This window comes from Prionailurus bengalensis, chromosome B4 (assembly GCF_016509475.1).
Source record: "Prionailurus bengalensis isolate Pbe53 chromosome B4, Fcat_Pben_1.1_paternal_pri, whole genome shotgun sequence".
In the NCBI taxonomy this organism is placed as follows: Eukaryota; Metazoa; Chordata; class Mammalia; order Carnivora; family Felidae; genus Prionailurus; species Prionailurus bengalensis.
Window position 1 is genome coordinate 21,514,992 of NC_057358.1, and position 15,793 is coordinate 21,530,784.

General features: G+C 42.3%; 1 protein-coding gene across 1 annotated transcript in view; it reads left to right on the plus strand.

The window, feature by feature from the left end:
• The first annotated feature begins 879 nt into the window (after positions 1 to 879).
• Positions 880 to 15,793, plus strand: part of MSRB2 (methionine sulfoxide reductase B2) — a 30,934-nt gene continuing 16,020 nt past the window's right edge. The window contains exons 1-2 of the mRNA XM_043564233.1: positions 880 to 1,065; positions 11,856 to 12,054. Of these exons, the coding sequence (XP_043420168.1) occupies positions 880 to 1,065; positions 11,856 to 12,054 (385 nt within the window). The remainder of the gene's footprint in view (positions 1,066 to 11,855; positions 12,055 to 15,793) is intronic.

Here is a 15,793-nt window from a genome sequence, read left to right on the forward strand (position 1 = left end):
CACAGCGGAGGGCTCCGGGTTTCACGTATCGAGGCAAGTTCTTTCTTTGCAGATCATGCCTCGGATTTCATTCCATCACCGCTGCTGCTCCGGTGCTGCACGAGCAACTTGACCTCCGCGTACTTTGTTATCTCCATCTATTAAGTGTGGAACGGGAGATTTACAAGGCACCCAACTGGTGGGGAGTCTCATGAGACTAAGTCGTCACAAAGACTTTTATGTCATGTGTGATAAAACAGAATTAGGAGTCCGTTTCTCCAGCTTTTAAAAGCAATGTGTAATGAAGTCAATGCACCATTTTACAATGGCTAATAAAATCTGATTTAAATACAAACTTTAGTTATTTACGAAATTGAAGGAAGCGCCAATGACTAAGGTTTTGTTTTTAACTTTACTCGAACCGCAAGAACACTGCTTTCTCGCTCCTTCGTGACCTCTGGAGAGTCATAAAAGCCAAGACAGTAGCTGCGTCAAGAATGTTGCAAGTCTAGGGGCGCCTGGGTGCTGCAGTCGGTTAAGCGACCGACTTCAGCCAGGTCACGATCTCGCGGTCCGGGAGTTCGAGCCCCGCGTCGGGCTCTGGGCTGATGGCTCAGAGCCTGGAGCCTGTTTCCGATTCTGTGTCTCCCTCTCTCTCTGCCCCTCCCCCGTTCATGCTCTGTCTCTCTCTGTCCCAAAAATAAATAAACGTTGAAAAAAAAAAAAAAAAAGAATGTTGCAAGTCTATTACAGTTTCTAAAGGTGGTTTTTACTCCATAATCTTGGTAGTATTTCTAAAGAGGCGTTAAACACAAGCACCGGACCCTTTCGTCGGCTTGGTGACTGATCTCCTTGATTTCCTGGTGGAATTCAAGATGCTTCACGTTTTAAAACTTCACCATGGCCATCAAATTAAGGAAAAGCATTTACTCAGCTCCTAATTTTTCCTGGGGTAGAACTTCAGTCCTGGAGTGTGAATTGGACTTTTATGACTTGCTGAAGGTGATGTCGAGTCGTCCCTATCACGAGCGCTGGGAACATCCCGACTCAGGTCGCCGCAGACCAAAAGCCAATCAACAGGCAAAGGCGAGTCCAGCTATGCGATTATTTCCCAAACCCAACGTTTTGATGCTTTTGTTTTGCTTTTAAATGTGGCCAAATCCGGACGCCCCTGAGCTCGTGAGCAAAACTAAAACAGATACACGCATGGATGTGGAACAGCAGACAACCTCGCTCACACTCAGACATAACACAACTCAATCAGGCTCAGCTGTCTGCGTGGCAAAGGTCCTACAAGAGAGGCTTTGCACAAAGCTTCGGAGGTTGAGAAACCCAGGGCTGTGTGGAATAATTTGTTCTTAGTTTGTTTTTTTTTCCCCCCATGGTTCTGATTTTTTAAGTGTAGGGGATTACCCATTGCCTGGAGCTCATTAATCACAGGAGCTTTTGATTATGAAAAGTGCAATCCAAAAGATAGTAGTCTGAGGACTTGGCAGAGAGGTTCTATGCCCATCCCTTGAATGTGCCAGAACACCCTGAACTCTGCCAACTGTGATTACACTTGGCATTAATTGAAGATGCCGAGAGCTATAAGCCTTCCTGAATTTTGCCACCTGGAGCAGATTAAAATCTGGGTCCTGCCCGTGAGGAGGTCTGAGGGATTGGGAATACAAGGCTGTTTTAATCTTTTCCAAGTCAGGCTGTTTAGAAATATCCATACATCAAATGTTCACGGATCTCATACAATTTCCTTCTCATGGGAGAATGCAATTACCAGTAACATGAAGTGGGATTAGCTTGTTGTGGTGAGCCATCTGGAGAGAGGAGATTCACCAGCCCCGGGAAATATGTTCAGAGATTTGCCACCATGATTTTGAAGGAGTTGCCGAAGGTGCTCAAAGGCACAATGATGTTTCCTCTGAAAGCCTTGTTCGGTTGACCCAATTAAAATGCAATGGGAGGAAAATCGAGACCTCCCTCCTTGCTGAAATATTCTTCTGCCCCAGAAGGGTGATACTTGGGTTTTAAGGACTGGTTTGAGTACTTGTAAAGCTACCACAACAAACAAACAGCAACAACCACAACAACAAACAGTGGAAACTGTCCTAAAACTGTAATGTATATGGATAAACAGGAATGCTCATAAAACAGAAAGGGAGTGGAAGGAGGGACTAAACAGGGAAATCACTCTGAGTCAGAATTCAGCTCTCTGGATCATTCTAGAGTGTCAGGTAAGGGCTGGCTCCCTTGAAGAGCATAGAAGCGAATTTAGATTAGGTTCAGCAAGTGGAGGATTCTGAGGAGCACAGAAGGCAAAGAAAGCCTTCGCGTTTTCACAGGGAAAAAAAATGAATCAGCATAGTCTGGGGATAGAGACAAGATGGACCAGGAGATCAAAGGCCAACCCACAGTTCCCTGGACCAACACAGGCCATCTGAAATGATGCCAGTCTTCTCCCTCCAGAGGGAGAATTGAACCTCAGTGAAAAAGTAAGTGCCAGTCACACCAGTTTGGCCAGGAAATGTTTACGATACGGGGGCAGAACCAGAGAAGTCAGGAAGATAACAGATTATTGGGGCGCCTGAGTGGCTCAGTCCGTTGAGCTTCGGCTCAGGTCATGGTCTTGCATTCGTGGGTCCGAGAGTTGCATCGGGCTCTGTGCTGACAGCTGTGAGCCTGGAGCCTGCTTCGGATTCTGTGACTCCCTCTCTCTCTGCCCCTCCCCTGCTCACACTCCGTCTCTCTCTGTCTCTCAAAAAATAAAATGTTAAAATTTGTTTAATGTAAAAAATCTTATAAAGGAAAATAACAGATTATTTTAAAATTGGTTTTATTAATTATTTACCATCCTCACAATTAAAATTACTGACAAACTACACATGGTGTCTTCTTCAATTTATAAATAAATTATGATACATCCAAATAACAGGGAAGCCATTAAAATTATGATACATAGCTACATCGATTGATTTTGAGCAATATACATAAAAGCTTCTAGACTTATTTGGTGAGGCTATCATAAATTTGATGTTAAAACCAGCCAACGACGCCACGAGAAAGGGTGACAACAAAGTAAACTCAATTTTGAATATCAATGTGAAAATCCTAAATAAAATATTGGCAATCTAACAATGTGTAAAAAATACGTCACGACCAAGCTGAGCTGATCTCAACGATGGTTTGCTACTGGTAGAAAAAACTATTACTGTAATATTAACTGTAATATACGGTACTATTAACATAGTAAAAAAGAAAGGCCACATGATCATCTCACTAGATACAGGAAAGCCAACAAATAAAAGTCAACACTCATTCAGGATAAAAACTCTTAGTATCTTAGGGATAGAAAGGAGCATTTCCATCCTAGTAAAGATTACCAAAAATTTCCAACAAACGTCATGTATATTGGAGAAATGTCAGAAGCATTTCTTCTAGAGTCAGAACAAAAAAAGGGTGCCTGCTGTCAATATATCTGTCCAACATTTATGAAGGTCTAAACCAGCACAATAAGAAACTAAAGATATAAAGACTAGAAAGAAAGAAAGATGATATAAGATTGTTTTCATAGACAATTCGAGAAACTTTAAGACAAACTATTGAATATAAGAAGAACGTTTGGAAAGATTACTGGGTAAAATATTGATATGCCAAAATTACGTTCAAATATACAAACAGTAAATAATACAATAGCCACCAAAGCTACCAAGTTTCTCGTAGCAAACAAAGTATGGCAACACTTCTACTGATAGTAACAGAACACTATGGAAAAATACAAAAGAAAACCTAAATAAATGAAGAGCTACATTACTTTTATCAACATTATCAAAAATAGAAATTGTCTACCCCTTAGTTTATAAATTCAGTGCAATTCCAACCAACATTCCAACAGAGATATTTTCATGCAGTTAAATACATGGAAGGCGATTCTGTATTTTACTTAGATGAACGAAAAGCCAAGAATAGCCAATACATTTTTGAAGAAAGGAGATTTATATTTGCTAAATTAAAGCTTAATATAAAATTATAGTATTGAACAAAATAAAATGACAGTGTTGAAATAGTGTGATATTGGTATAGAGATAAACATATAGGCCAGTGGAACAGAACAGACTCTTTAATAAATGGTTTAATAAATGAACATTTAGGGGCGCCTGGGTGGCTCAGTCGGTTAAGCGGTTGACTCTTGGTTTCAGCGTGGGTCATGATCTCACGCGTCATAAGTAGGAGCCTGCACTGGGCTCCACACTGACAGCGTGGAACCTGCTTGGGATTCTCTCTCTCTGCCCCTCCCCTGCTCGTGCTCTCTCTCTCTCTCTCTCTCTCTCTCTCTCAAGACCAATAAATAAACTTAAAAAAAAATGAACATTTATAAGTAGTTCTGACAATTAACTTTCCGTGTAGAAAAAGACAAAATTAGACCCTTACTTCATACGCAGAAGTTCATTTCAAGAGAGCCAAAAACTCAAATGTGAAAAATAAAACTTTAAGCTTCAGAAGATAACATAAGAGAATGTCATTATTACAAAAGATCCATTCAAATAAATGAGATAGATTTTTAAAAGCCAGACAGGTAAAATTTGAAAACAAAATATAAGAAAAGCAAGTGGGAACAGGGTATATAGAGTATGATTGCAACCGTGTATACTGTTTGTGGAATATTAGACCCACCCAACCCATGAACATAGGGGGATAAACACATAAGAGGATATAAACAAACTCTAAAGGTATTGGTAGATCATTTGACTACTTAAAAGTGAAAACTTCCGTACAAAAGACATGAGCAAAGTAAACATCCAATTCACATTATGGGAGAAAACAATTGAAACCCGTACAATCACAAAACAAATCAGTATGCCTAATTACAAAGAATTCTAACGAGCTTTAACAGAAAGAAAAACAATCTAAAAGAAAAAGAGACCAGAACGCACCCAATTGACAGACAGAAGAAACTCAGTGGGTAGTAAAGGTCTGAAAAGATTCTCAACCCCATTAACCACCCAGGAAATGAAAATTAAAAATTAAGGAAACCCCATTTTGTACCCATTACATTGGGAAAAATTAGTAAATCGCGTAATACTAAATGTTGACGAAGATGTGGGGAAACAGGGGCTGGTACACGTTGGTACCACCACTCTGAAGAGCGATACGGAAGGCCTGAAAAAGCTGAAGGTGCATTGTTCTTCCGTCTAGCAATTTCACTTCTAGATGTCTAGACTAGAGAAATCCCACACGAACAGGGTTTGTACAAAGTTACGCATTCGTAGCATGGTAGCATGGTTTGTAATAGCTGCAGAATGAAAACATCCTATGTTCTCTAAGTAGAATAACGAATATCCTCTGGTTTATCGATACAATATATTCTATACAGCAGTTGAAGGAATGAACTAAATCTATATTTGTCTGTCTATCTCAATACATCTTTAAAAAATAAAATACTGAATGATAACATCAAGTTGTCAAAGCGTACCAACAATATGACACTTCTTACGTGAGATTGAAAAAGACCCTAAACGATAGTTTAAAGGGTTTTAGGATACAGTTATTTGTAATCCCGAGAATGGTTCCCAACCGAGGGTGAATTTGCCCCCAGGGGACATTTGTCAATGTCACAACTGGAGGAGGATGCTACTGGCCTCTAGTGGGTAAGAGGCCGGGAATGCTACTAAATACTCTGCAATGCATTCATTGCATAACGGTTTCCCACCCTCCCTCCCACACATCAATGGATTATTTGTCCCCAAATGTCTGAAGTTCTGAGGTTGAGAAACCTTGCTCTAAACCCATCCTATCCAAATGATATAACTGAGAATGGGGTGGGCCGTACAGTTATCCAGGTTGGGGAGGAGTTTATTCTTTAATGAAAAATCAGAGTACAGGTCGAGGAGAAAGGGAAGTATTTAAAACATATTAACCAAAGTATAAATGAAAAAGATTAAAAGAATATATACCACGTATTACCAGTAAGATTTCTGAGATAGTGCTTAAGAATTTTTTTGCACACCTCTATTTTCTAATTTATCCAAAAGGAATATGAGCGTTTGTAAAATTAAGAAGAAAATCCTTTGAAAGTCCAAAAACTGTATCTTTTCACCAAAAACAGTATCTTCTCCAAAATTTTATGCTTCAGAACACGGTTTCACAGCGCACGCATTTACGTGTTATTATTCTTGGGTATCACCTATTTTGTTTTCTACCTTTCCCCTCGACATTATTTCACAGAGATCATGCCATAAACCCAGATAATCCTCATATTTGATGTTTTAATGGCTATATAATGTTTCACTGTATTTCTGTGTCAAGATTTATGCAGCCATTTCCTGGCTGTGGATGATTTTAGCCTCTTCTACTATTGTGAAAAGCATAGCTATAAACACCTTTGCAAAAATTGGGTACTTCCCCCTTCTTGAACTCTCTCCTTAGGATTTGCTCTCCAAAGCAGATGTGCCAAAGTTCGGTGATCTTCATGTTGTCGGATTTCTTTCCGGAAAAATGATGCCACGTACTAATACTCAGTGTATGAGTATACCTGAGTCCCCAAAGGACAATTAACTTTGGTTTAAAAAACCTGCCATTAATAATTTAGTATGTATAAAATTGTATATTAGGTTATTGTAATTTGCAATTCTTTAATTATTAGGGAAGCTAAACAGCCTTCCCAGCGTCAGTTCACTATTTGTATTTTCCCTTGTGCAAACCATCTGCTCTACGCTTTACCATCTGTCCAGTCAGATCTGAGTTTGCCCATATAGATAATATTAATTTCCCTTATATTATAATAGTAAATGTTTATAGGTTATTACAATGCTCCCCTGTTGTTTTCCTTTTTATTTTTCCGATTTGGGACTGTGATGGTTCCTTTTATGTGTCAGTTTGGGCTACGAGACACCCACATAACTAGTTAGACATTATTTCTGTGTGTGTCGTCTAGAAAGGGCGATTCTAGACGAGATTAATGTTTGAATTGGTGGGCTGAGTAAAGGCAGTGACTCTGTCCAGCGTGGGCCAGCATCCAGTCACTAGAGTCAGAGGAAGGTTGACTTGTTCTCGGCCTGACTCCTTGAGCTGGGTCAAACCCTCAGCACATCTGCTTCTGAACACTCTCCATCTCTCAGGACTTGAATTACAGGCTTCCTGGTTCTCCAACCTGTAGATTTTTCAGTCTCCATAATTACGTGTGCCAATCCCTTCAAATGAGTTTTTCTATATTATATACATCTCCCATTGGTTCTGTGTCTCTGGAGAGCCCTCACTAATACAGGAATTAATCATTTACTGTTTTGTATTTTGTGGTCAATATGTATGCATTTTAAAGTTTTTTTTTTAATCTTTTACATTTATTTTGAGAGAGAGTGAGCATGTGTGAGTAGGGAAGGGGCAGAGAAAGAAACAGAGAGAATCCCAACCAGGCTCCATGATATTAGCACAGAGCCCAATGCAGGACTTGAACTCATGAGGCGTGAGATCATTACCTGAGCCAAAATCAAAAGTCAGATGCTTAATCGACTGAGTCAGTCACCTCCAGTAGGTATGCATTTTAATTTTCCTGTACCTGAACCCGTTGATATTTGCATTGGTTCATTGGAAATTCCTTTGACTGCTTCTGTTGCCTCAAAGCCTTTTTTTCCCAAATGAATATGTATAGTCTTGCTTTGTTTCATAGATATATATGTATATACGCATGTATATGACACTAAACTTAACTCAAAAATGATTTCTTTTGGTTGGAATAAATTATCATTCTAAACCTTAGACTCTACGGTTATTTTCCTGTATTGATGGTCACTTTGTCCCAAAACACAGCTTGAATAATTTTATATCCCATTGTTTATAATGGCTTAAATATATATTGATTTGGAGAGTCTCTATGTATCTCCCAGGCCTAAGTTTGGATTAGCCCATTTTGATAAATACCATTTCCTAAAAAGGCACTGTAATATACGGTATAGCCATATATTATTACAAAAGCATTTTTCCCCACACTTATTTTAATTGTTTTGTCAATTTTAACAAAGTAACCCAATGGAATTATAAATGATATTGCTTAAATCTATAAATTAACTTGAATGTTATTTTAATTTTTTTTTAACGTTTATTTATTTTTGAGACAGAGAGGGACAGAGCATGAACAGGGGAGGGTCAGAGAGAGAGGGAGACACAGAATCTGAAACAGGCTCCAGGCTCTGAGCTGTCAGCACAGAGCCCGATGCGGGGCTCGAACTCACGGACCGCGAGATAGTTACCTGAGCCGAAGTCGGCCGCTTAACCAACTGAGCCACCCAGGCGCCCCTTGAATGTTATTTTAATCTTCAGCTTTCTGGTCAGCAGGAGCTTATAACGTTCCATTTTTCACCAAAAATCATATGGCTACAGACTTACGAGAGTTCAGATACCATTCAATTTCGAGTTCTAGGCCACCCTGCCCTGCACTTGTGCCATTTTACAGATCATCAAACCAAGGCCCCCAAACCTGTATCTGGTTAGGGAGAAGCTGAAGACAAGACCCAGGGTCTATCTCATTCTGCTTTTCTATCACACCATTTATTCACTCGCTCCCTTTAATACTTTAAGATGTCTACGGATATTAGTTAGAAACATCCCAGTTGGTTCATTTCTAGGACTTTTCTAGATTGCCATAGGAAAAAAATGGGCATCGATACTGAACTTGAGCCATGTGTTTTGTTCAATGGGGAGAAAATGCACACAGCTTATTCCATTTCATCATACCTAAATGGTTTGGTCGTGTTTGTTTTGTTTGTTTGTTTGATTGATTTGTTTTTTTCTTCATGGGGAAAGCAAACTGGCTTTTGAGCTGATCTCCCATTTTCTGGGTCACTCTATCTTTTTAAGGGTTTTATTGTGAACAATAGTTTCTTATTTACTACAGTCTGCAGGGAAGTATAGAGATAGACAAAGAGATAAAGTTACAGAATCTTGCCTTTCCAGGAGATTCTCACAATCAAATGCAGAACACCAGATACAGAGTGTATCAGTTCCACACAACAGAAAATCCAAACGGCAGTGGTTTAAAGAAAAGATGGACTTGTCTCTCATGTAATGAGAAATCTGAAGAGAGGCAATCCATTACATTGGTTACACAGTGTCATCAGAGACCCAGGCCAACTTACTGACTTTTACTCTGATATCAGGGTGTGGGACTCATGAACATTTATATCAGGAGATTGCCAGTGCGCTGGGCCATCATCACTAATTTCCAGGACAGAAAGAAAAGGAAAAGCAGAAAGCCAATGCCAGCCAAGTTAGCTCTTCTGTAACTGGTTTTCCTGGAAGTCTTCCTATGATGTCTGCTTTTTGTCATTGTGCACAACTGCATCAAATGACCGCCACTAGCAACAAGGGAGCTGTTGGGTGAAACATTTTAGCTAGGCACTTTGCTACCCTCAGTAAAATCAAAGATCTTTCTGTAAATAAAGAGAGGAGAATGGATATCAGACAGGCAGCTTGTAGTCTCTACCACTCAGTATATGAGGCAAAACATTGCCTAAGATTTTCTTTAGACCAGGGTTTCCATTTGGCTAATGAGAAATTGGCGCATGGTCGTCATGGTTAAGTTGGACTTAGACAAATGGTCGAGGGCAGAGGGGGCATTTCAACACAAGAAAGGGCCTGAGCGAAGAGTCCTCATAGCAGGTGTATGGGAGAATGGCAGTAGCGATGGAGGGAGGCCCTCCATGTTTTGGAATGTCTTTCCAAAGTGAGAGTGGGGGGTGCACGGAAGTGCAGGGGTGGATTGGTTAGCAACTCTGCTTACCAATCAGTGTTTTCCTCATTACATCTTCATAGCAGTAATTAACATTTATTAAAACCAACTATTTCCCAGAGGATTTCTAAGTGTTTCACTATGCATTGTCTCTAATCCTTGCAATACCCCCAGTTTAGGGATAAGGAAACTGGATATTTGACCAAGGTCATGCATCTTAGGAATGTAAGATACCCAGAATTGGGTCTTAGGCCAGTTTACAATGTCACAGTGTTAAATTTATTTCTTGGGAATAAACTTCTTTATTGGGATGGGATGGCGAAGATGAGTGGGTTACCCTTCTGCTATTTCTTGATAGTTTCTAAAATCTAAACTTGAGGGGGACTTTACAAACTCTTCAACTAACCATCAGAATGACCATGGACAAGCGACTTAATCTCCCTGAGTCAAATACAAAACCAGTCAGACATTACAAGAAAAGAACACTACAGACTGCTATCCCTCATGAACATGAATGCAAAAGCTCTAAAGCAAATTGTTAATGAAATCACATAAATAAAAAATTTTTAAATGCAATCCATATTTTCTGATCCAGCATATATATGTGTGTATAGAGATCTACATCTGTACCTTTGTCTATACATCCTGGATTCATTCTTTTATTTATTTATTGTCATTTTGGAAGATCTACCTAGGAGGTTCCCACCAGTGAGTTACGCACCACGCGGTGTTGAAGGAGAATGAACAAGGCTGAAACTTACAGTGCTGGTCCAGCGAAGATTAAAAAGAAAAAAGAAAAAAGGCTTCAAATGCAGTGGTATGGTTTGTTAGCTTTGCCACCGTTTCTGAGTTGAAATTGTGCAGCAAAAGCTCAAAAAGATGCACAGGGTTATTGGAAACTCATTTATCAAAATTCAAAAGAGAGGAAGGGGGAATGGCAGGAGAAATCTCAGAGAATACAGAAAGCTGCTGCATTGTGAGTAAAGCATACACTAAACAGTACATCCAAGCTCTGCAGGTACAGATTGGAGGAAGGGAGGTGCTTGGTGCTAAATGTACCTACCAGATGATATTTCGTATAGTACCTTTCATGTGGAAAGTCTAAGAATTAGGAATTTTTGGCATTGGGAGGTGTGTGTGCGTATCTATCTATATCATCTATATCTATATCTTTATATCGCTATCTCTATCTCATCTATATCTATCTATCTAGCAAGAAAATCTCAGGAACATCCTTCTGACTTCTCTTCTTGTCTCCCACTTGGTGACACCTGGCTTTGGGAAGCCACACTTCTAATCCTGATTCCTACATACCGGTTGGTTGTGTGATGTTGATAAACCACTAGCCACACTGGCCCCATTTTCCCCGTGAACAACCAACGTTAAAGTAAGTGGCCAGATGATCTTGCAAGTACTTTCTAGCTGTAAACTTAGGCATGGCCTAAGTGAGTGATCTTGGCCACTTGGATCCCAAGCACACAGCATACTTAAAGTAATCTCATTTGAATACAAATTGTATGTGTACAATCTTATAACATGGCAAACAAAACACCGGAAAAATTACATCACTGGAATTATCCAAAACAAGGTTGGTCACTTTAACATTGCAGTGCTGTGACATCTTTGAAAATATTATTTACCCAAGAGAAAAGAAAGCACATATGCATACAAAGATTTGTACAGGAATGTTCCTAGCAGCTCTATGTCTAATGGGGGAAAACTGGAAACAATATACGTATCTATCAATAGGTGATAAGGTAAGTCCATTGTGTAATATCCACAATTGGAATACTACTCAGCACGAACAAGGATTCCATTTATATGCAACTCAAGAAAACGCAGAATAACCTGTAGTTCCACAATATATTCAATTCTAGAAAATGCAAAGTAAAACAGATCATTGCGGGGCGGGGGTGGGGGGGGTGGGAAGTGGAGTGGGGTAAGGTGGTGGAGGGCAGGGCCAGGGGAGGAGCAGGGAGGGGTAGGAGCCCAGGGAAGCGTGCGGGCACGCTGGAACAAGCAGGAGGGGAGAGCGGTGCAAAGGAGAGGGGGCCAGGGAGGGCCCCGAGGAGGGGAGGGCGGTAGGGGCAGAGGCGGGAAAGGGTTAGGAGGAGGGACTTGGGAGGGGGAGGAGCAGGGTGGTCACGGGTGTTGGAAGGGTGGAGGCGGGGCGCGCGGGGGGAGGCGGGGCGCGCGGGAACTGCGTGCGTTGGCTCTGTGCGGCCCGCACGCGGCGTCATGGCGCGCCTGCTCCCGGGCGTTCTGGGTCTTGCCCTTCCGAGAAGTAGCCCGGCGGACCGGAGCGGGCCTAGCGGGCAGCGGCGGCGCCGGCACGGGGGCAGGTCACGCGAACGCAGGTAGGTCCCGCTGCCGCCGCCTCCCGGCTGGCGGTTTCACTTCACCCGCCTGAACTTGGGGGGTCGGAGTGCTGGTTCTGCACGTGACTCTTCCTTCTAGAGAAACTTCTTGGCTGCGCCCCTGGGTGCTGTTCAGGACAGTGGGTTGTACCTTTGGACGGACGTGGGTGGGTGTCCCTGAGTATTTCCTTGGTAAAATGTCCGGCTCAGGAGCCCCTGACGCTTGTCCCCAGACTCCAGGCAAACGATGCTCCCTCCTGTAATGGCCCGTGATCTGTTACACTGTCCCCCTCTTAAATTCTGCATGCTTCTTTTCCCAGGGGAGAAACGAGCGGTTCAGACTTTGGACGCCTGCGGATTTGCTTCCTGCCCTGCTCTATTTCTATGTGTGTGTCCCAGATCTAGGGAGGCGTGTAGGCTAATAACTCGTTCCCCTTTAGACTGATAATCATTGATTGTCAGTGGCTCTGAGACCAGTGAAAAGTGTGTGTGTGTGTGTGTGTGTGTGTGTGTGTGTGTGTGTGATGTGTCCGTGTTTCTTTAACATGCCTTTGGCTCCTCTGTCGGATTGGGGCGCATTCGCATGTCATCTTTTAGTTTGGAGTCACCTGTGGAGACCTGTGTCAATTGTATTTCAGATCTATTTCAGGGTGATTTAGTGCTCCCTGTGGATTGGCTTCTTGGGCAACTGCCCAGCTGTCCCATCTCTGAATCCGATTCTGTTATATGCCCATTGAGGAAATTTCAGGATACCTGTCTCCTCTGAAATGTACCAATCACTTGGAATTCTTTTCATCCCCTGGAGTTCTCAAAGTATAGTTTTAAATAAATAAAAGCACAGGCTGCGTGAAGTAGTAGCTGATCCAACATGACTTTCGGCATGACCTTCAGCACCCCATGGTGTCTTAGCCAGTCTGATGATATTTGTTGCATACCTACTGTGTGTCAAGCGTTGGCTTCCTGAGAACCACAGGTGATGGAAACATCACACTTGTGGGCCGGAGCTCTCCTCATTACCTTTTTATAGGATCGTGGTTTCAGTGGCAGCTTGGCTTTTATGTTTGTTCTGGTGTTGTCAGAAATAGCCTTGATGAATTGCCTGGGGGATCTAACGTCTTCAGCAACGTTTAAAATCTGGCCAGACACCAAAACATAACAGGAGCTTTATAACTTCTCAGACACCCCCTCCTGGGAATTTATTCTGAGGAAATAATTCAAAAGAACAAAGTTATATGTACAGAAATGTTTTTAACAGCACCACTCTTAAGAACCAGAAGCTGGCCGTAACCCAAATGTCCATCAGTTAAGGAATGCTTAAGTAAACCAGAAAAGTTCAATTCCAATTAAGCCTGTGCTTAAGGGTAATGGTAGTAGTAGGGTTATTGTACAGACTAAATGAAAAACATTTTATTTTTTATTTTTTTAACGTTTATTTATTTTTGAGACAGAGAGAGACAGAGCATGAACGGGGGAGGGTCACAGAGAGAGGGAGACACAGAATCGGAAACAGGCTCCAGGCTCTGAGCTGTCAGCCCAGAGCCCGACGCGGGGCTCGAACCCGCGGACCGTGAGATCATGACCTGAGCCGAAGTCGGACGCTTAACCGACCGAGCCCCCCGGGCACCCCAATGAAAAACATTTTAAATGCTTCATCACAATGACTGGCCCTTAGCATACGGTAAATGTTAATTATAATTACATAAGCAAATACAAAGGACAAAAGTATAGCTACATTTAACCTACGTTACAGACTTAGGGAAGGTTGAGAGAGCAATGAGATGTTGTTAGTGACAGAAGACGGTTCCACAGCCCTGAGATTTCTGCTACGCAAGAGGCAAGGCCCCTATGACTTTGTCTTTGAGATCGTCAAGAGCAAATCGAGAGAGGAAAGTAAGAAGTATCCTGGAGAAAACTGTTGTTTCAGGAAAACAGTCTAGAAATACTCTGCTAGGAAACCATCCTGAGCACTGGTTAAACCAGTCCAGTCCCTGGGGTGGGAAAGAAGACTAGTCTGCAAATTACAATGGGCTGGGGATTCGTTTTGTGCCAGTTCCTAATAGGTTTCCTTAGTCTCGACAAGTCCTTATTGAAACAAGGCCGCCTTGTGTGTGACACTGGGTAGCAGAGCCGCTGTGACCAGAAAGGTGAACAAAACCAGAAGGAGGTAACCAGTATGTGACCATATGACCAAGAGAGGGTGTTAGGTTATTTTATTTTATTTTTAAATGTTTATGTATTTATTTTGAGAGCGAGCGAGAGAGAGCAAGGGCACGAGCAGGGGAGGGGCAGAGCAAGAGAGAGAGAGAATCTTAGGCTCTGCACTGTCAACGCAGAGCCCAACACGGGACTCTGTCTCGTAAACTGTGAGATCATGACCTGAGCTGAACTCGAGAGCTGGCCGCTAAACTAACTGAGCCCACCCAGGTACCCCAAGAGGGTGTTCTTTACAGATGAGAAAATCTAAGCCCACCTCTTGAAATATATTGCCAACAAGAAAGATAGCCTGTGCCAATCACAGCACAAAGCGAGAAAAGAACCCAGAGGAGTCCAAGTGTATCAAAGCATAGTTCCAGGTAAAGCTGTGTAGCTATCTAGCACAATAATAAGAGCCACCAAATCTTTTGGTAGCGAAGATCACAAGAGAGAACGCAGAGGGAATCTGAAAGACAGGCGGTCCCTAAAGGACCAACTTGAGGTGCAGACGACCTGGACTAAGGACAGAAAACACCTCTACACACACTCAAAAGGACCAGAAGCCCAACGTTGAGTCCTCTCTGGCCACCGGTGTCCAAGTGACCTTACTCCTTCCTAAAATGGTCACTGGTTGGGTGTCGTATCCAGGCGCCTAAATTGCTGTTCGGTGAAACTGCAGAGCTTACACATAATGCAATTTCCATTCAAACTTTAGTTTCCTACAGCGTAGTGTGTGAATTGGCCGGAGCAGCCACGACAAAATGCCACAGGCTGGAAGGCCGAAACACAGAAATTTGTTTTCTCATCATTCTGGAAGCTGGGAGTCCAAGATCAAAGTATTCGCAGGGTTGGTTTCTCCTGAGGGGCCTCTGTCTTTGGTTTGCAGATGGCCTTGTCTCTGTGCTCACACAGCCCTAGAGTCTCTTCCTCCTCATGTGAGGACACTGGTCAGATTTGGCCCATCCTGTGGCCTCATTTTTAACATAATCACCTCCTTAAAGGCCCCATCTCCGAAATACGGCTATAGAGATTAGGGTCCACCCATATGACCTCATTTGACCTTATCTCTTTAAAGGCCTTATCACCAAATACTGTTACATTCTAAGGTACTGAGGATTGGACTTCAACATACGAATTTTGGGAGGACACAGTTCACCCCCTAACACCATGATTAAAGAAACCTCCGTAAGTGATGCAGACCTGATCCTGACCCGAGAGCACCCAGCTGCCCGCTGGCCATTTTGCTATCAAGGCAGGGTCCGTCTTCTCTTGATGGTGTCTTCTAGGCTGCAGATTTACAGTTAAATGTTGCACATTTGGTGCTTGAAGAACAACTAGTCTGAACATTGTTACCTACCCATGAAACCTTTCGCACACATTGTGTAAAAGGTACGTACAGATAAGGATTAGAAGAGCCCTGAAAAATGGGGGAGAGGGGCCGAGGGAGGGAGAGAGAATCTTCAGCAGGCTCCACACTCAGGGCAGAGCCCGATGTGTGGCTTGATCCCGTGACCCCGGGATCATGACCTGAGCCGAAATCAAGAAT